Source organism: Bicyclus anynana, chromosome 12 (assembly GCF_947172395.1).
Source record: "Bicyclus anynana chromosome 12, ilBicAnyn1.1, whole genome shotgun sequence".
In the NCBI taxonomy this organism is placed as follows: domain Eukaryota; kingdom Metazoa; phylum Arthropoda; class Insecta; order Lepidoptera; family Nymphalidae; genus Bicyclus; species Bicyclus anynana.
Genome location: NC_069094.1, coordinates 5,018,321 through 5,041,419, shown reverse-complemented (window position 1 = coordinate 5,041,419; position 23,099 = coordinate 5,018,321). Strand labels below are relative to the sequence as shown.

Sequence of the window (23,099 nt, the reverse complement as noted above, 5' to 3'; positions counted from 1 at the left end):
TCTATCAATCTATCTATCTATCTAAATATAGGAGGGAATCGTTCGTAATTTCTATCGCACAACAAAGAATTAAGTTGGTATTACTTAGCATATTCAGCTTACAGTATAGCCATGAGCATGCATTTTTTTAATCGCATATGCGTCGTAAGTCACAAGGCCTATTCTTACTTAGCCCAAGATTGTAGTCTTGTTTTAAAAACTAGGCACGCACATGGTTTTACATGTTTATTTATTTATGTCATTTACGGAATTAGACCTAATAATATGACGTAGCCCTTTAAGGCTTGCAATGCATTACTAATGCTTCGGGTATTAAAAATTCATATGATAATTACTAAACATCAGGTAATATGCATGTTTGTTTGTTTGCTTTTTTATTTTATTCTTTACAAGTTAGCCATTGACCACAATCTCACCTGGTGGTAAGTGATGATGATGTCCAAGATGGTAGCGGACTAAATTGCAAGGTGGAGGATTTAAATGTAAATGTCTTTCGGTTTCTACACAACATCGTACCGGAACGCTAAATCTCTTGGCGGTACGTCTTTGCCGATAGACTGGTAACTAGCCACGGCCGAAGCCTCCCACCAGCCAGACCTGGACCAATTGAGAAAATCTCAATCGGCCCAGCCGGGGATCGAACCCAGGACCTCCGTTTTGTAAATCCACTGCGCCACGGTGGCCGTCAAATTAGGGTTTGATTTTAACGCAATAAATAAATAATATTAGGCTATCGTCAAACTGAATGGATTTATTGAGTGAATGGGTTTTGAGGTACAGACATACTTGTAGGTACAGTTGGACAGATTGACAGACAGACAACTAATATGATGTTTTTGTTTTGTTTTCAATACTTTCTGTTTTTGCTTTTGAGTAGGGAAAAACAAGAACTAAATTTTAATTTAACAATATAGAATTTTTTTTTTTTGATATCTTTAGATACACCCACAGACAGATAGGTTAAAAACTTATAACATCCCATGTACATGTACTCGTAAATAATAACCCTAAAACATGTGTGATTTCATCCCTTTTTCTACGTCGAGGAGATGAAATAAAGCTTGGAGAAACTTAATTAAGCTTTGGGCTAGTCAATCTAATATTAAAAAGGCGAAAGTTTGTGTGTGTATGTTTATTTCTCCTTTACGCTGCGGCTACTAAAGCTATTTGAAATTTGGAATGGAAATAGATTTTACTCTGGATTAAAACATAGGCTACTTTTCATCCCAGAAAAATGCATGGTTCCCGCGGGAATGTGATAAACTGAATTCCACGCGGACGAAGTCGCGGGCGTCCGCTAGTAAATAATATGCCATAAAGTTATTTCATCATAACCTATGATTATAGTACATTGGTAACTTATATCAACGCACTAACATATGTAATAGTTCCAAATAAGGAAGATAGTTTCTAGGTTGACCTTTTTAGTTCGCACATTCACTGAAATGGATGCATGACACCAAATTACACACCTATGACACAATATAAGGTAGGTATAGTGTTGCTAGAGAATTCTAACAAGCCTAATGAAATTCCCTTAATGTAGTATATATTTTGTATAGTATAGTTGTAATATATTATGTAATACATATGTAAATTTTAATATTATATTTACGTATATATTATAATTATATATTTATTTAATTATTTATATATATAATTACATATAATGTATTGCACCTTCCCACTCTTTCTTCGCAAGTTCTCTCCTCAGGGGTTGCCTGGTAGAGATTACTTATAGTAATAAGGCCGCCTTTGCACGCTAAGTTTAATTTATGTTTTTAATGTTTCAATTTATAATTGTATTTTTGTGTGCAATAAAGTATTTCTTCTTCTTTTTTCTTCTTCCCTTCACCATGATTTTGTTTTTCCAATTTTTTATTTGAGTTTGCCATACATTGCCTGGTAGTGTCTAGAGTAACAATACAATCAATGTCATCATATAATATTTAATTTTTATATAAATACTATTTTAGAAAAGTTCATGATAAGGTACAGTAAAATCGCCTTCTTAAAATAAAAAAAGTGTGTGTCAGCTCCGACGCACGAATGAATTTACTCTTTCATATCGACAGCCTAAATAGGTGTATGTTTCCCCGCAGCATACACTATGTATTTCTCAATACCTACGCCTGAAAAGTGAAAGGTGCGCAACCGAGGTGCAGCGCACGGTAAAAGGTCCGCAGAATAGGTTGCGCACAAAAAAAAATGTAACGCTGTCATTCGTTCATCCAATTTTACAGTCCATATTTTTTTATACCGGGGGCTATACCTATATGAAGAATCGATTCTAAAGGAGTAAACTCCAAAAAACTAATTCCAGTGGTCCTACTCATCTGTACTAATATTATAATGCTAAAGAGTTTGTTTGTTTGAACGCGCTAATCTGGAACTACTGGTCCAATTTGAAAAATTCTTTCAGTGTTAGATAGTCCATTTATCGAGGAAGGCTATAGGCTATTTATTATCTCCGTAATTCTACGGGAACTGGAACCACACGTGTGAAACCGCGCAGCGTCAACTAGTTTTTAGATGAGGTGTTGTCTATCACTGTATCAATATTATCTACAAAGACAAGCTCAAGTGAACTTTGAAGTAATTTTGCAGACGCTTTCAAAGTTCAATAAACCCTAAGAAGTATAGGTATTCACTTAGGAATCTTCGTACGCTTATGGAGCTTTCTTAATGGTCCGCACACAATGTTTTTGTTATGTGGTTACCGCAGATGAAAAAAGCTCATTTTCGGGAAAGCAAAATATCATAAAACGTTTCACATTGGGTATTTTAGGAAAGAAAAACATACCTACTATTCATGATACTTATGTATTCTTTTTTTTATTTACTTTATAACTTTAGGATCTGCTTTTGTTAATTACGTAGGTACATACTACAAAATTGATCGTCTACCACAACAGGTTACAAGCTAAATTATATACATTTCTTAAATATTCTTTGCAATTGTATAAAAATGGCCTTGTTTATATTAATCTACTTCACCTATAGTTTATGACGTATGAAATTAAAAACACTTTTATAGAAAAACAAATATTTATCCTTATATACAACACAAAACTTATCTCATGAAACAAAAAATATATCTATATAAAGTGTCTATATATATATATATATATTCTAGGTATGCACCTACATATAGGTACATAGGATAAGCAGCTATGTTTTAGTTTATTTTTAAAGCTATCTATTTCTTTAAAGTTAAAGTAGTGCTTAAACAAGCTATTGAAGTTATTAATTTGAAATCCAAAATCGTTACAGACGAATTAATTTCCAATTTCACTAAAGTCCGTTTGAAAATTCAAAGGAAAACTTTGACGCGCGTCACTGAAACACGGAAAACCGTTTTACACTTTTAGGGAGCCATTTAACTCGCACTTTTTATTGCCAAAATAGGAATTTAACGGGCAATTAAAAATTCCCCGCGATGGGGCTCGTGAAAATAACGAGGATCTCATTCCTTAAAAATATATTAGCACTGTTACAGTTGGCGGGGCAGGTAATTTTGTAATTTCGCCTCATTTAACGCTTTGTTATCTTATAACTACACTTGTATTTTGATCTTTATACAAGGTTTTTAATTTTAACAGTTTATAACAAACTAGCTGACGCCGCGCGTATTCCCGTAGGAATATGGTGATAATATATAGCCTTCCTCGATAATGGGCTATCTAACACTGAAAGAATTCGAACCAGTAGTTCCTGAGGTTAGCGCGTTCAAACAAACAAACAAACAAACAAACTCTTCAACTTTATAATATTAGTATAGAAGTATAGATGAGTATTTTTAATTATTTTTTTTATTCTTCAAGTACAATTTAGCCCTTGAATACAATTTCACCTGGTGGTAAGTGATGATGCAATCTAAAATGGAAGCAGGCTAACTTATTAGGAGTTGGATGATAATCCATACTCCTTTCAGTTTCTACACGACATCGTACCGGAACGCTAAATCGCTTGGCGGCACGTCGGTAGCCAGCCAGACCTGGACTAATTAAGCCGGGGATCAAACCCAGGACCTTCGTCTTGTAAATTTACTGCGCCTACCATCATATATATATCATAATCATGATCAGACTATTTTTTTAATAACTCACTGCAAGCTTTTTTTCATTAAGGGGCATTTGAAATGTTACATTCACAAACAAAAAACAAAGAGACCTCCACTGGCAGAAATCTCCGGGATAAGAGTTTCCTTGTCCACTGTTTTTCTTTACTCTTTTATAGGTATGTCGCTAACTATAACTAATAGCTGACCCAGAACAATCGGGGTGGGTAACCCTTACCATTTCTCGTATGAATGATGGGTTTCCTACCCAATATGAACAAAAAATTACATAAAAATCGGTCCAGCCTTTTCAGAGGAGATGTAGGTGGTGTGAAATTACGAGCCAGATAGGATATCTATACTAATATAATAAAGCTGAAGAGTTTGTTTGTTTGTTTATTTGATTGAACCCGCAAATCTCTGGAACTACTGGTCCGATTTGAAAAGTTCTTACAGTGTTAGATAGCCCATTTATGGAGGAAGGCTATAGGCTATATATTATCCCTGTGTTCCTACGGGAACGAGAACCACGCGGGTGAAACCGCGCGATGTCAGCTAGTTTATGAATAAATCTTGTTCAGTTTCCTCACTACAGAACCGACGTACGAAGTAATCAAAAACAAATCATAAAAATAAACTGACTGTAAATAGCAAATCGGATACTGCCGATGTAACATTCGCGGATATATTTGTAACAAGCTCAATCAATTGAATCGAAATAGATACGCTCTGAATCTACACGGTAACTGGGTCACGGTACATACCTAATCTAAACTTATTTTGGTATAGGCCAGACAAGTCAATTTGCATGAATTTTGTTCCTGTCAATTCGAAAAATTTCACCCACCTTTTACAACGTTGACTATAATAAACATTTTACTAGTACTGCAATAACTGGATATTATTGCAGTAGTGAATAAAATGTTTGCCAACATGAAACCTTCTTTTCTGTTCAGTTGTAAATTATAATAGGTATTGTATACTTTTTTTTAAAAGAGCAACTGTTCAGTTTGTTTCTTGCCGGTTTCTTCTTCCGAACCAGTGGTAGAATCTTTACAAATAGTCAACTGTCATGTCAAAAGTGCTTGTAAACTGCTTGAATTAAATTAATTTAGATTTTTTGAATTTTGTTCTTAGACTACAATCTCACCTAATGGTAAGTGATGTTGCAATCTAAGACAGAAGCGGGCTAACTTGTTAGTAGTAGGATGAAATCCACAACCCTTTCGGTTTCTACACGTCATAGTACCGGAACGCTAAGTCGTTTGGCGATACGCCTTTGTCGTACCAATACTAAAAGAATATTAATAGATTTTTCACCATTGCGAGGAATCTAACAGCATGAGAGGAAGGTACATACATCTTCATCATTCATTCATCTCGCTACAATAAAAAACTGAAATTCACTAAGAAAACAAAACGATGACTGGACAACTTATTATTATTATTATTATTAACTTAATTATGTAATGGCGCTCTGGTTGCTTTTATAGACAAATTAAAATTATAGACAAATCTCTTCCTAATCCCTTCCACACTTAAAAGAAAACGAAATAAAATAGTTTAAAGTTATTAGTTAAAAACTAAGCTTTAATTTTTCGCTTTCGTTTAAGAAGCCAAAACGATGATTGCTTTTTAATTAGTTAGAGAGTTACATGTGAGGGGGTAGTAAATTACCCCCTCACATGTTTCGAACTAAACTATTTTCTTTTGTTTTCGTTCCACGTCATACAATAAATACATTACCCTCCATCCTCATTGTTGTGAAAAAAAATAAGGAAACATTTTCTGTCCGTGAACGTTGATAGAATTTTTCCGCTCCATGGCGCTAGTCTTTAAGCTAATCCGTGAAATGAAAAGGATTCCTTCTTCCAATTTGGCGGATTCGTTACGTAATGTTTACTCGTTCATTTTTCGTCTCTACGATAAAGTAGGAATTAGGATTATCTATGAAAAAAAACGTGAAACATTGTTGATCCTGAAGATTTTCTCAAAGGCATATCCTTTTACAACATTACAATGCTACTTAACAATTTATCAGAAACGTAATCATATTAAAAGTAATTGTGTTGGTTCACGAGAAACCTACCTATAACAGAATAATGAATGTATTAAGTTGGTTGTCCATTGTGCTACATGTACACGAATATTGTAACTTCTCAAAATGCTATTTGTTCGTGTTCACTCTTACTACTCTTATTTTTTATTCTTTACAAGTTAGCTCTTGACTGCAATCTCACCTGATGGTAAGTAATGATGCAATCTAAGATGGAAGCGGGCTAACTTGTTAAGAGGAGGATGAAAATCCACACCCCTTTTGTTTTCTACGCGACATCATACCGGAACGCTAAATCATTTGCCGGTAGGGTAACTAGCCACGGCCGAAGCCTCTCACCAGACCTGGACAAATTAAGAAAACCTCAAACGCCCCAGCCGGGAATCGAGCCTAGGACCTTTGTCTTGTAAATCCACCACGCATACCAGAGAGGCAGTCTACTCTACTGACTGTTCTAAAATTTTTTTTAATGTTTGTTATTTTTATTTGATTTTTAAAGTGATATCTTCTAATGCGAGGCTAAATCGCTTCGTCACGTAACGCGTTACAGCGCCACTACGTCTGTCTTCCCTTTCTCTCACGCATACCGCTGCTGGTTTATGTTATCACTTCTGTCGAGCGTCCCGAGATACACACTTTAAAATTTAAATCTTCAATTATAATTTAATTTGTTTTATGTTCTATTTTAAAATTTGAAATTTTAAAGAGCCGTGATAGCCTAGTGGATATGACCTCTGCCTCCGATTCCGGAGGATGTAGGTTCGAAGATGACTGATTCTATTTTACCTGTTTTGAAAATTTTTATAGGTTAGGTATTGGTAGGTAGGTATGGTACCTGCTCTTGTGAACTTGACTAGGAGAGTCTTTGTATAAAAAAAAATGTAGGTTAGTTACATGTTCACGGACTACTTGGACATTCAGCTTTATGCAATGGTTCTCCAGTGTCGTATCACAGGAGAATTGAGTTCTAATAGAGCTTGAATACTAATTAATGCCTGACAAAGGCGCCTTTGTTGCTCATATTGCTGTGATCACAGGCTGCCTAGTGCCTACCTTGTGACAGGCGAGCAGTGTAACGGTTACATGAGAGTAGCCGCTTATTACCTTACTAGCTAACGCCGCGCGGTTTCACTCGATTAGTTCCCGTTCCCGTAGGAATACTAAGATAATATATAGCCTATAACCTTCCTCGATAAATGGGCTATCTAACACTGAAAGAATTTTTCAAATCGGATCAGTAGTTCCTGAGATTAGCGCGTTAAACCAAACTAACAAACTCTTTAGCTTTCTAATATTAGTATAGATTTATGAACACTTCTTTCTAGAAAAGAAACACTAATTGCACACACGATATAATTTATTATAAAGAAAAGAAGGATAGAATTGTATTTCTAAAAATGCGGCTTTATTGCTGCAATCAGGTATACAATCATAAACGACATAACTCATTTTATGAAGAACTTGGCGACGTTTCGCGGTTTTACCCGCATAGTTCCCGTTCCCGTGAGAGTGCGGAAACAAAATATACCCTATGACACTTTCAAATAACGTGGCTTTTTAGTGGTAAAAGAATTTTCAAAATCGGTTCAGTAGATCCAGAGACCCAACACCACAAACTTTACCTCTTTTTAATATATTTTTATGAACACTTCTTTCTGGAGACGAGACGCTCAATTGCACACAGGATAAAAAAGCATCGTATCGTAAATATAAGTAAAGAAAAGTGTAAAGTTATTGTAAACACACAGCTTTATTGCTGCAAGCAATTATAGGTACAAATTTTATAATAATCAATAGACAATTTTGTCCTAGTACATATACGTAATAGCCCAGCGAATATGACCTCAGCCTCCGATTCCAAAGGCTTGTCCGGGGCATGCACCTCCAACTTTTCAGTTGTGTGGATTTAAGAAATTAAATATCACATGTCTCAAACGGTGAAGGAAAGGATCGTGAGGAAAAATGCATACCAGAGAATATTCTTAATTCTCTGCGTGAAGTCTGCCAATCCGCATTGGGCCAGCGTGGTGGACTATTGGCCTAACCCCTCTTATTCTGAGAGAAGAGTCGAGTTCGGGAGTGAGCTGGATATGTGTTGATAACGAACGAACCTAGTCCAAAAGCCGTGTTGTATAATTATCGATATTATGGGGATAAAATCGAATTATGTGAGTGGATATTTCTATAGCAAATGAATCACTCGGTGGCTATTTTCAGCAAACAAGGGACTGGCGGGCCAAGGATACCGGACTCGGATTTCGATTAACGTTTTATAGGGGGTCAGAGTCTAAAAACGATGTCAATGTTTTGCAATATTTTAAAACTCTACTGTAGCCTTTCTTGATGAGTACTGTTTACCAACAAAGAAATTAGAAATGAAGGTAGAAAACGCCTGTCATCTCATACTTTATATAATGTATGGTTGGTTTACAAAATGTTATGTAAAATATATGAACTATATCTATTTGTTCTAAGCCTATTAATCTTTATTTTCATTATTATAAGAAAAAGTTAATTTTAATTAATATTAGGTGTGAAATAACTAGTGATTAATACCCTCATTTTTATTTTGTTTGCTGGTAAACAGTATTCATCAAGAAAGGCTGTAGTATAGCTGACGCCGCGCGGTTCACACGCGTGGTTCTCGTTCCCTTAGGAATACGGGGATAATATATAGTCTAAAACTTTTCTCGATAAATGAGCTATCTAACACTGAAAGATTTTTTAAATCGGAGTAGTTCCTGAGAAACAAACAAACTCTTCAGCTTTATAATATTAGTATAGATACCCATTTAAGAAAATCTCACGATATATTAATCAGAGATATACAAAATGACTTTATGTTGCGGAAATAAAACAAAGGGAAGTGAAATAGGGGATGTAATTTTGTATGGAAAGTCTATCATCCATCATCCATTATCCATCATCCATCATCGATAATCCATCATCGATCATCTATCATCGATCATCGATCATCATCATCGATCATCAATCATCATCATCATTATCAGCCGATGGACGTCCACTGCTAACATAGGCCTCTTGCATGGACTTCCAAGCACAATTATTTTTAATACCGGTAATCGAACATTGAAAAGAACATTCATGGTATGCAATTTGCTGTGAACGTAGTTAAATAGAGAAAAACATTTGAGAGCACTTGAGGTCTGATTAAAGGCATCCGATGTCGAACTAAGTGCTTTTAGACCGGAATACTTTACGACTGTCTGGCGTTAGAAATACTTAATAACTTTACAACAAGTTACGAGTGCTTTTTTGAACTTTTGAAGTGTTGTTGTTCAACAACTGTTTTAAAACAACCGGGTGTCTTCCGTGTTGATACATTTCTGATTTACTTGATAAATGTAACAGAAAAATTCTCTGTTAAAATTTCTGTTAAAGCCTGCGCAAGTATATATAATATATGCTTTTTACTTACCCGCTAATATTTTTAAACCAATAATTGTTAACAACTTTTAAAAATAACTACTTACGAGCTACAGGTGTCAAGAGGAATTAAGATTTTGATATTTTAGGTCATTAAGGACTTACCAATTTATCAAAAGTTTTTTTTTATTTTTATTCTTTACATTATTATATTTTTTCATTTTTATGTTTATCTTTTGTCTAAACAAACAAAACGTACTTGTAGAGCTTACTGTGCCGTGAGAGACTAACAATCCGAAGGACCACAGTTTAAAAGTGAATATATATGAACTAACTAAAAATGGCTATGTAGTTAGTCTGTACGCCGTAGAAGTAGGTGCAAGAGGATTACCAGCAACATCTCTCTATAATTTGCTTAAAGACCTTGGCCTCTCTAGAAGTGCAGCTAGTTCTATATTAGAACAAGTATCCAAAGCTGCTCTAGTAGGATCTTACTTTACTTTAGGTAGGGAGAACAACAGGGGAGTGTTGATCGATCGTCAAGGAATCCCTAACCCTACATCCAGTAGTCACAAGTCCTGGACTTTGCTTGGTGTTTTTCTCTCTACCACGCGATGGACCCGGCACCTGCACGTTGAATCCATGAAATGCTAAGATATTCGTCTCAATAAATATTCCATGGCAATATTTAGCTAAATTATGAGTACCAAATATAATTGCTGACGAGTATAAAGTTTCAAAACTTCCTCAAATAGAACGGAACGGAAATAAATTGCCTAAAAATTTATCGAAAGTCTACTAATTGGTTTTCCTGTAAACAAAGTCAGTTCGTTTACGAAACCGGTGATTATCAATCGTCGCACACGCAAAGGGAACTTTGTAGGTGGCGGTCTACATGTTAAACTGATTAAAGCGTCTAGCGATGTGCTGACAAGCTGGCTTTCAATTATTTTAGACCTTAAGTCTATAGGGATAAGGATGTCTCAATACAAATGGTTTATTATGTTTCCCCTTTTATCTACTTGCAATTAGTTGCACATGTTCTGTCGAAAAAATAAAGCTTATAGCTACAGTTTACGGAACGACGGCGGGATAAAAATAACTTATATTAAATACTCAATAACCACCTCTAACTCGAGTGGAAGTCCGATTTAAATCGGTTCAGCCAATCCAGAAAATAGCCCGGAGAAACAGGCAGGCGAAAATTGTTTTGAAATCACAGACTTATACTAATCTATACTTCTATACTAATATATAAAGCTGAAGAGTTTGTTTGTTTGATTGAACGCGCTCAGGAACTACTGGCCCGATTTGAAAAATTCTTTAAATGTTAGATAGCCCATTTATCAAGGAAGGCTCTACGCTATATATTATCTCCTTACTCCTACGGGAACGATAAACCACGCGGGTGAAACCGCGCGGCGTCAGCTAGTATACCATAAAGAGGTAAAGTTTGTGAGATTGTAGGGAGTAATCTCTGGATGTCATCATCATCATCATCATCATCATCATCGTTAACAGCTGATGGACGTCCACTGCTGGACAAAGGCCTCTTTCATGGACTCCCAAACAAAACTCTCGAGATCTCGAGCCGCCAGCATCCAGCGGCTCCCTGCTACCCGCTTGATATCCTCGGTCCACCTAGTGGGCGGTCGACCTTCGCTTTTCGGTGCGGGGTTGCCATTCCAGCACCTTGGGACCCCAAGTCCATCGGCTCTTCGAACTTTGTGGCCTACCCACTTCAGCTTCGCGACTTGCTGAACTTGAAGTAACTTTGGTTCTTCTGCAGATCTCCTCATTTCTGATTCGATCACGCAGAGAAACTCCAAGCATAGCTCGCTCTATCACCCGTTGAGCGACTTTGAGTCTTTTTATAGGAGCACCAGTTTTTATAAAGGCGACCTGGTCTCAGATCCGTAAGTCATTATCTCTGGATGTACTGAACCGATTTTGATAATTCTTTCATCAATATCGTTATTTGTTTGTGTCCCTCGGAAACGGGAGATACGCGGGTGAAACCGCGGGGCGTCTGCTAGTTCATTAATAAGAATGTTTCGTATCTATACTAATAAAATAATTCCCCAGTTTGGATTAATCGGAAGATAAATGTACGTCTTTTGTACCGTTTACGAAATGCATAATGCATGCACGTTCATTTAGGTATTGGCCTTTACAAATGAGAGCAATATTATTGGAGCATTGTATTTATAACATTAAGTAGGTATTACGGATTCAGTGAGTAAATATAGAGTACAGGCGAGTATAATAATGACGTTCATCTCATTCACTGTTAAGTACATCCGACATGAAAAACGTTCTAATATTATAGTGACGTATGGTGCGAGTAGCCTCAGGTTGAGTTTGAGGGTACTCTCACAAGGAACGAGCATTGTGTCTAGTAGGAGTTTTCAATGTTTTCATACTGTTACTATCGCGTTAACGTTAACGTGATGTTCGTAGTATCAAACTGCCACTAGGCCCTCAGTAATATAGATTTTTTTTTTTTTTTTTAAAAGAATATTTGCCATATTTTTTTATAATATGACCAATATTCCCATTCCCCTCCAACTAGTCGGAAAAGACTGTGCTAGGAGTGGGTACGACAATAGACCAACGGGGTGAGGATCGAACTACCACCCCTCGGTGATGAGTCCAACCGCTCTTACCGTTGAGCTATTGAGGCGTCGCGGTGCCATGCTGACTCCGGAGTCAAGAGGATGTCGTTTAATCCATGCGAATCAACCCATATTCGGCTCACTGCTGTGCTCGAGTCTCCTCTCAGAATGAGAGTGGTTAGTCCACCACGCTGGCCCAATGCGGATTGGCAGACTTCACACACACACTAAGAATTAAGAAAATTTTCTGGTATGCAGGTTTCATCACGATGTTTTCCTTCACCGTTTGAGACACGTGATATTTAACGTTTCGTAAAATGCATACAACTGAAAAGTTGGAGGTGCATGCCCCGCACCGAAATCGGAAGCAGAGGTCATATCACAGCTGTTCGCAGCTTTAAAACTGAGGTATATCTATCTAAATAGGCTCTGGTTCCATAGGCTAAAAGTATCTGGTTGTGTACTTACAGATGTGCCAACTCGTGCGCGATGACAAACGCGCTGGTGAGGCCTTCGTCTCTGTCTATGGCGGCGGATCGGGTGCGAGTGCAGACCCCTCCGACTGGGGCGAACCCTGAGGGACCCCCAAGAGGAGCGCGCGTCAGCCACACTGTTGCATCCCACCCGGTGCTGTCTGTAGGGTAATTATGAGACATTAAGATCCGCTAATGGCCTACAGGGGCAAAAATTCAAAATTCATTTATTTCAAGTAGTATCAGTTTACAAGCACTTTTGATACGTCAGTTGACTATTTGTAAAGATTCTACCACCGGTTCGAAAGGCAGGTTCTGCTGAGAAGAAACCGGCAAGAAAGTCAACAGTTGCTCTTTTAAAAAAATCATACAATATTACAATTTACAATTGATGACAACAATACAATTTCTTAAAGTTTTACTTTCTGAAGGTGGAAGCTGATCCAATGGCTTCTAAGCATCTTTATCATTCAGGAACTCATCAATGGTGTAGTAACCTCGACTAAGTAAATGTTTTTTGACACATTGCTTAAAGCTATACATTGCAGGTGCATCACCTTGGGGATCTTGTTATAGAATAGTACACCCAAACCAGGTTGGGTTTGGGTGTACTCTCTTATAGCAGAGGGAGTGGAGTTTATATCCGCCATGCTGCTCCATTGGCATAATAATGTTAAGAGTAGTTTTGAAACGATTACTATCATAATTAATAATCGGGAATGATCAATGGTATTATTAATGTCGTTAGGAACAATACTCTCCGAGGCTGAGGATTTGTAAAGAAAATGTCTTGTTAGAAAGAAAATTTTAATATTTCATAGGACGACTTTGACTTGAACCCTACATAGCCTCACTGGGCCAAAGCAGTTTATGAATAACTATCTGCAATATTATGAAAGTACTTACAAAACGTAACTTCATCTTTTAATAAACTGAAAGTTGTTGTTGTTTTTTATGCCACACATACACAATACACAAAGACAATACACAATACACAAAGAACTACTTTTAGTATATTGTAGAGTATATTTAATTATATACTCTACAATATACTAAAAGAATGCATTCATTTCGTAACTTGGATTAACAATAGTTTGATCTTTTTTTTTATTATTTACAAGTTAGCCCTTGATTACAATCTGATGGTAAGTGATGAAGCAGTCTCAGATGGAAGCGGGCTAACTTATTAGGAGGAGGATGAAAATCCCCACCCCTTTCGGTTTCTACACGACATCATACCGGAACTACACGACATCATAAATCGCTTGACGGTACGCCTTTGTCGGTAGGGTGGTAACACAACCGAAGCTCCCACAAGCCAGACCTGAACCAATTAAGAAAAACTCAATCGGCCCAGCCGGGTATCGAACCCAGGAACTCCGTATAGTAAATTTTCACTTTTAAAAGTACATAAAAACTAATAATACGAGTTTCATCGAAATAAATAGGTAAATTTTGTCCAAGCTAGAGCAACGTGTCATCCTAATCAACAGATTTACATATGTAATCACCGACTTCCTTAGAGCAAGATAAGATATTAAGGTTACCTTTAGATAAAAGTTTATTTGCAGTCTAATCTAGGCCCTAAATTTAAGAAGAAACCTTTACGTTAAATAAGGTCATGACGAAAAGCATGAAGTACCTACTTGTATAGTTTTTTCTAAGAAATGAGTCATAATCATACATGAGAGTATCTAAGCGATGAGTTTAGAGTTTAGTGAACTCATACACCTTATGGAGTTCGTCCACTTTATCATAATCATTATTATAAATCATCTTGTTATGTGTATTGCAATGCTGATTTATATTTCAAACTAGCGGACTCGGTCAAGCTTCGCTTTGACTTATGTGCACTTCTGCCCTATCCTTACTCTACCCCAACCCTACCCTACCCCCTACCCTACCCCTACCCTATCCCTACCTTACCCTATCCTACCCCTTAAATTTTCAACAACGTTAAACGCTCTTATCTCATATCTTGATTTTCGAGTAATGGACTTTTCGCTCTACGGAGACGATATATAGAATAAAACTTTCTAAAACCCTACAATAGCATAATAATCCATTATTATTTAAGTGCGGTAAGTTGAAAATTACACCCGAGTCGTTATTCATAGCCCGAGCAGTAGGCGAGGGTTACAAGTAGCAGAGGCTGTAATTATATACATCTGCTAAGATCGCGATAAGAAATAATAATTGTTTTTTATATCAAGCTTAATACATGCTCTCCTAGCAAAAATAACACCAAACTTAAATATGAACTTGTATTATTGTGATAATACAATAACTAATCTTCAAAATATTTAACCTCAGAAGATATTTAAGGCTAAAATATCCAACCCGTTCCGATAATTAACATTTCATGAAACAATTAATATAAAGCACTCTGAAACTGTGTTTAAAACAGAATTATTAATAAACTTTTGTCTGCAGATACTTGAAGGACTGCTTTTATTAAAATATATTGACTTAACAATTTCATTTGAAAGGAATCTTTATCATATATTATAATATATTAGGAGAGTAAGGTGACGTACCTTACTCTCGCTATGTCTATTCTTTATTTTATAAACTACTTCAAATAAAAAAGAATTCATTACTTCAAAAAATAAAACTTTGACCTACACTAAAAAGCGAAAAATAACATTGCAAGTGCATAGATGTAAAATGTTATTTTCTGTTTTTCAGAATAACTTTACTGCTAAGAAGTTTAACATACATTATTATAAGAAGTTGATGTTGAAACCGCAAGGGGATATTATGGGATCATAAGAGTTCACAGGATAGACGCAATTTCGTTATGACGCAAATTCGTAAATGAATTCCTGTGAACTGTGAATCCCAAACATGACTTACTTATTTCAATTATTTTGATTATAAAATACTGAACCGACTTTTGCAAAAACTTTATGGGGTTATTGGTTTTATGATATCACTAGCTGACGCAGCAAACGTTGTTATGCCATGTAAAAGTTTGTGATGGTCCTTATCACTCCAGGGTAGGAAAAATACATGTTGGCCGATTCTCAGACCTCCCGATTCTCAATTTTTATGACATTTCTTGTGCATATGCACAAGAAATGTCATAAAAATTGGTTTATATAAGTAGAAGTATTATAGATAACTAGGCCACGCGGAAGGTCACCCATGCGATGGACCGACCAGATTAAATCTGCTGTAGGCGGTCCCTTGCATGAATGTACGCGACTCACTACACAAAGGGAGAAGTGGCGAATGCTCGTGAGGCGTATTACATCTGCCTCCAACACGTCCTAAAGACCACGACCGCTCTGTCAAGAGCGCAGCGACAAAGAAGAATTATAGATAATTTGACGGGTAGTCTTCCTTGCAAATATTGATTGTTTTTCCTATAGGTGTCAAAGGTTTTTCCCTTGATTAAATTACATTTGTACTTTGTGTTCTAAAAATAAATACAACAAGCGTTTTCAGTAATGATTTACTAATTTATTGAAGGCTGGCTGGCATGGTAATCGCCAGCCATTGTAAGCCTTAAATTGAACCATACTAATACTACAAACTACACCACCAAAATTAACCACGGCAATGATAGTAAATCAATGAAAGTATCAAAACCGATTAATCCTCAACTGATTTAATGGATAATGAAAATATATGTCACAGTAAAACGTATTGCTTTAATATCCTTATATTATCTCGAACGAGTAACAACCGTTATCGAAAATACTCGTACAATATAATTATTTGAATGGAAGGTACGTCGTAAAAGCTCTGCAATCTTTTTGTTAATCAATCAATCACCTTTATGCCTCATTCGCACGAGAGTTTTTTAACGGACGTTAAAAAAGCGTTCAAATACAACTAATGCAATCCGAAGTATATGTTCACACTTAATTAAAGCCTCAATAGCTCAACGGTAAGAGCGGTCGGACTCATCACTGAGGGGTGGTGGTTCGATCCCCGCCCCGTTAGACTATTGTCGTACCCACTTCTAGCACAGTCTTTCCCGACTAGTTGGAGGGGAATGGGAATATTGGTCATATTATTATAAAAAAGAAATAGCAAATATACTTAAAAAAAAACACTACAGCATTTTTAAAACACGACGCTTTTATCGAGTAGTGTTGCATTTTCAATTGTGAGCGTTGAAAATAGACCATGCGCTCACGCTGGGTTTTAACATATCGCTTTTTTAACTCTCGTGCGAATGAGGACTCATTGAAATAATTGAATCATCCTGTACAGTATTTTACGACTACGTTAAGGACAGATATATATTTTTATCAATAAAAATAACGTATTAAAAGCATCAACGAATATCAGATAAACAATTAATTGATGCTTCGAGTGATTGATTGTTTCGCGGAACCGTCAATATGTGTTCATGACTACGTGATATACGATGCTTCTGAGAAGAGCGAAAACATCACAAATGACCTCAATAACTCAGAGGTTTTGGTAAAGGACTGGAAGAACTGTCGCGGGATTGAATCTTTTGACAAGGAATATTGTTCTTATAGTATGCGCATTATCATCTGAGTCGTCCGGTCATAAAAGTCAAAAAAGATAGGAATGTGCAGCGCGCCTACCTGCGCACCCTAATTATCGATAAACGGCTACCTGCGCACGTGCTAATGATGAGTCAATAATGATTTGGACGATTCTGATTGGTCGGTTTCTAATGTAATTGCATTGCGTATTTTTTTTGCTATAAATGTGTTTACTGCAATTAAATAAATACATTCATGTGTTACTCGTTGCGCACTATGGATACTAATATATAATAAATTTGGCAGAAGACGAAGATTCTGATGATGAAGACTCAGATGAAGATTAATTTTATTTAGTTAATAATTATATAATATGAAATATGTATTATATTAAATCAAATATTGTTAATTTTTTTAATTTTGTGAACAAGATACGATAATAAACTTTACTTATCGATAATATGTCTTTCATTGTTACACCCTTCACTAGACGGCTCCATAAGACCCATAAGTGCAAGCGAGATAGATATAGAGAAATGATTTATGGCCCTAAGACTCAGTTGTTAATGCTATTAGTATAGTAACTTTTACTACCAAGCCAAGTGACACATCGATTCTTTCTACAAACGTTAACGCTTCGAAAACTAAAAAATGTATGGCAATGACAGATCCGAACGATAACTCAATCACGTGACCTGTCAATAGGAAATGTCATTCCCATACTTTTTTTTAATTTTGCAAGCGTAACAGAAAAATCTATGTGCCACATGGTTACAGACCCTGGATTAGCGTTTCGGTTAGTTAAAGACTAAGTACTGTAACACTAGAACGGCTGGATCTTAATGAATTTTTTTTTTTTTATTGTTTACAAGTTAGCCCTTGACTACAATCTCACCTGATGGTAAGTGATGATGTAGTCTTAGATGGAAGCGGGCTAACTTGTAAGGAGAAGGATGAAAATCCACACCCCTTTCGGTTTCTACACGGCATCGTACCGGAACGCTAAATCGCTTGGCGGTACGTCTTTGTCGAAAATTGGCATAGAGATAGATTGTATACGGAAATAGCACATATACAGATATTTTTATTTCGATATTCCCACAGGAACCAGACGGAATTCGCGCAGCACTGTTAGTTGAAATTAAATTTAAGGCATTACAAATAATTACTTTCATAGTCTTTCAATTATTCCATTAAAAAAAGTATATTGAACCTCTGATAGCCAGACATTCCTTATTTTATTAAAACTATTTTAAATTATTTGCTTATCTACATATCTAAAAAAAATTGCTTAGGTATCTATAAAATATGCATGGGTTATGCTTATTTCATAGATACGTACGGTAGGCAACTATGGAGTTTGGACCGTGGTGGTCAGAACTTGAAGCCATGTGACAATTCGATTCTCTATCTACAAACGTTAACGCATCGAAAACAAACAAAATTACACATTCGATCGACAAATTTATCACGTTGCCTGTCGATAGTGAATGTCATACATTCATTCTCGTACATTTTTTACTTTTCGAAGCGTTAGCGTTTGTAGAAAGAGTATCAACATGCCACATAGCTACAGGCAATAATATGGCAATCACAGGTTTTATAATATAAAAATGTCTATATAATTGTACCTGTTGGTAATTTCATGAGGTGTCGATAATTCCATTTGTTCACTGCCTCTAACGATTTCTTTACATTCCCGTACTTTATAACAGGATCTTTCTCTTCGTACATAAACAGTTTGTTGATAACGAGCGTCATGTTCGAGTCCAGAGAGTGGTCGTTGAAGATGGCACTGACCTTTAAAGTATTACATAAATGGTCTGAATTACGAACACACTTGTAATGAAATGCATACAAATTACGATAAGTACCTATAATATAATATGTATTTTGCCGTCCAGGTATAGTCTAAGATCCGGCATAAGAAGTTTAAACCCTCATCAGTTGTTTATGGTGATAAAAAATAAATGATAGAAATAAATAACACTTTCTAATAATTTTCTTAAGTGTGTGAAGTCTGCCAGTCCGCATTAGACTTTTGCTCAAAAGTGAACAGAATATCTGTGTTAATGATGATATTCACAATGACAAAATAGTTTTCTAGATATATTTGCAAATAGCAAATAGTTGTCTAGATATATTGCGCCCGGTTAATTTTACATACAAAATCTAGGAAACCATGAACTATGATTTCAAATATCCAATGAGGGAAGTAGATTATATAAATAAAATTTAAAAATTAATCATTTAATATTATCCGAGCCCAATTTAAATAGGCCACCAATTAGGAATGTTTCAATCTATCATTTATTTCTTATCTGTGCTACAATTAAGGAGAGAAGAAGAGGCTCTGAAACTACTGAACCGATTCGAATAATTCTTTCATTGTTTGTGGAAGCTACACTATCCCCGAGACTATATCACTATATTTCATCCCCGTATTCCTATGGAAAAAGGAAGCACGCGAGTGAGTTTCACTCGCTTGGCGTCTGCTTGTCACTAATAAATAACAGATGAGGGAATATATTTGTTATGCCGGATCTCGTACTAGTAGGTAGGTACTTACGATGTTCATTATAGCTAAGATGTAGTGTTTGACTCGCTCCCGACCGTGAAACTTCAGCATCGTATGATCTGCAACTATTGCTAATTCGAGCCATAATCCTTTCGCGCCTGCAACAATAAACACAAATACTAACACTATAATAACTGTTTGACTTTTCCTAAATTTGATCACTTCACACACACCTGAAACTGGTCTTGTGTAAGTCCGGAAACCATTTCTAACGTAATCGACGTCTGATTTGCCGCTAAAGCGAGGACGCACGTGCATCGCTGGCATCACCTCATCTTCGTCGAAGTCAATGTCGAAATCGGAGACCATATCTCCAGTGAGGTTGTAGGCCACCGGCTGCTCAGACAGCACGTCGCGACGCCTCAGCACATGGCCCTCCGGCTTAGTCGGTTGTAAAACGAAATCCTCTCCATCCACTTGGAGTAACCCATACAGCTGTCCTTCGCACTCCGTCACCGTCACAGTTGACTGTTCTTCATAAAGCACACGTCCTTTGTAGAATTGACACTCGTTGTAGTAGGGGGATCGTATCGCACGGTTCTCTTGCAGCTCGAGATGCCAGCCGAGGATGTGGAGGTGGCGTAGACCGCGAGTGTGTCGAGGGACTCGCGAGCGTACGATCGGCACGAGGACGGGCTGCGAGGGAGGCCGCCAAGCGTCGACCGCGAGAGCTGCGAAGAGCGAAGTCGCCCACAGCCAGCGCGCCATCGTCCGCGCGCCGCCGCGGGCACCGCCTCTCTGCCGGTCGCCGGCGCAACTCGCAAGCCATGCGCTCACGCATCTACGCAATAGATGGAGAGCCGGCGACTGCCACACATTCGTCATTTTATAAATGCTAGGCAACTATAGAATTTGGACTAACACTTTGGAAGGTAGCAGGTTTCAAGGATCTAGGAACTGTCTAATTATAAAGTGTATTTGCTATATTTTCCTCGGCATAATCTCAGAAATTACATCCCCAATCGACAGTCAGCTTTGCGGGAACCTTTCGAAACACACTGTATTAAGATGAACATTTTAAGGGTCTCTAGCGAAGGGTTTATGAAGCCAAGTGTCTAGCGAATGGGAATATAACTCTTATGATATTCCCATTCGGATGCTGATACAAGTGAAAACCATGTGCTATAAGCATGTCGTTGACGCGAATGCACGAGAAATCACCCATCGAAAAAGTGCCTAAGGCGCACAGCACGCTTCGCTTGCGCCAGTCAACGAGCATGTCGGTAACGCGAACCCATAAGATTTCCCGCTACCAAAAAGTGCCCACAAGGCGCTGCAGTTGCACTAAGATTGAAGTCCATTGAGAAGTAAACCAGGTCCAAGAATCATCACAAACTATGGTTGCCAGGTTTGATGAGACTATGTCCTAAAACAACTGCAAAATAAAACACCAGATCTAGATTTTGTCATTGATTGCGTCCTGTAAGATGGAAGAACTAATTATTTTCCATGTACTATGAATAAAGGCATATTACTAAAATTATGGATTTTATGCATACACTTAGGCCTACCGTATCACATACGATACGGTCCTTTCTGGGGCTCCTATTATAACTTTTTATGCTCTATGACACTCTATAATGTCAAATTAGATTAAACAAAAACGCTTATTGTACAAAATAGTAGGTCAGATCTAAATGGGTTAAAAAGTTTCAGTAAAAAAAATACATTTGGTCTTAACTCCTTATTTGGCTACCACACTTACCTATGGTAGGAATACGAGCTGCCACAATTTCAGCTTTTATAAAATGACCTAATGTCTGGCTGTCACTGGCTCTTAGTCTACACACGACGTCGCGACGGAAGGTAAACGACTCCGCGCTTTATAGATTGCATTGAGCGCCATGCGTCACTAACTCACTAGTAAACAAAGGGCGACGATTGCCTTATTCGCGGCATGCCCATGCCCATGCGTAATTAGATGTTTTATGTACTCGCTTGGGTACGGTCTTGGTGATTGCATAATGTTGGGTTCAAATACCAGACAATATTTTCATCTATTTATAGACTAGATGCTGAGCTCAATAGCTGTGACTACTTTATTGTAGCATAAAGGAGTATTAAATATTTTGTATTTGTGAATTTCTCATAAAAACTTTACTTCTTGTATTATTTTGTTATAGTTAATGTAGGTAGGTTCTACTTTATTCCTTTTAAACTGAATACCAAATGCTTATTTCAATCGTATATTTTAATTCAGAAGACGCATAAAGTTGATTATAAGTATTCAATATTTTGTATACATCATGAATTTCTCTTAAAAACTTTAATTCTTGTATTATTTTGTTAAAGTTAATGTAGATAAATTCTAATTTGTCGTTTTAAACTGAATACCAAATGCTTATTTCAATCGTACCTTTTACTCTAGATAACATAATTATTTCATAAATTTACATAGATACCAGCGGCGAAGGGTTCATGCAAGCTGATTCAATAATTCATGCGTATTGATTGTTGTACTGTATCTAGATATATGAGAAACCGGAGTTTGTATCACTTTATGAATTTCCGTTTCTTTGGGACGGCTTGCCTTCATCTAAATTCCATCCTTCGCCACTGCTAGATAGTATTTATAGCGACGGAGGAAATTTTTTAATCTCTCTCATTAGGTCAGGTTATGTGGGATTTCCACTTTTACCACTTTTCTGTTTTTTTTGGAAGGCTCTTAATTCTCATAGAAGCGCATTGGTGTCTTATCTAATTGCATTGTCTAAGTACATACTAATTAGATAATGCTGATAACATATTATGTTTTTGATATGCGACATTTATATTATTTACTTTTTATCTAGGTATAGTAATATTATATAGAGGTAGAGTAAAGTGTATGTCCATGTCTGGCTGGTGGGAGGCTTCGGCCGTGGCTAGTTACCACCCTGCCGGCAAAGACGTACCGCCAGTCCGCCGAGCGATTTAGCGATATGATGTCACGTAGATACCAAAAGGGGTATGGGTTCTTATCCTCCTCCAAATAGATTAGCCCGCTTCCACCTTAGATTGCATCATCACTTACCATCAGGTGAGTTATCATCAAGGGCAAAGGCACGGTTTCTTTTTTTTTTAAAGAAAAAAAAAAAAGAAACCGTGTAGTTTTGCTAAGTAGGTGGATCAAGTGATTTCATACTCTTAGATATTCTTATCATAGTGTGTATTCGTATTTTTATACAAAAGCGAACATGCCGACAGACGTGATCCAACGCGGCCTATAGAAACGGATTCCGCGGTTAAGGACGAAATGATGGCATTTTTTGCCGAATGAGCCCGAGGCTGGAATGTTAAACAATAAACTTGTGACATTGCCGACCGTTAAGCTGTAAAAGCCGCTTTTTGCTTTTTTTATAAAATGACTGAAATGATGAATTTTAACGGTGAATATCAAATGGTAGATAGATTTCGATAGGCGCATATTAAAAATTACACAAGTAGGTACTTCGTCAGACTATACCTTCTCTATGCATCTG

General features: G+C 36.9%; 1 protein-coding gene across 2 annotated transcripts in view; it reads right to left on the bottom strand.

Annotated features, from left to right (window-relative positions):
• LOC112052849 (A disintegrin and metalloproteinase with thrombospondin motifs 3) overlaps nt 1-20,478 on the bottom strand; it is a 72,243-nt gene extending 51,765 nt beyond the window's left edge. For both annotated transcript variants that reach the window (XM_052884776.1, XM_024092078.2), the window contains exons 1-4: nt 19,812-20,478; nt 19,630-19,736; nt 18,692-18,860; nt 12,587-12,752 (exon numbers count right to left, since the gene is read on the bottom strand). In XM_052884776.1, coding sequence (XP_052740736.1) covers nt 12,587-12,752; nt 18,692-18,860; nt 19,630-19,736; nt 19,812-20,463 — 1,094 coding nt within the window. In that variant the 5' untranslated portion in view covers nt 20,464-20,478. The remainder of the gene's footprint in view (nt 1-12,586; nt 12,753-18,691; nt 18,861-19,629; nt 19,737-19,811) is intronic.
• Nucleotides 20,479-23,099: the final 2,621 nt, after the last annotated feature.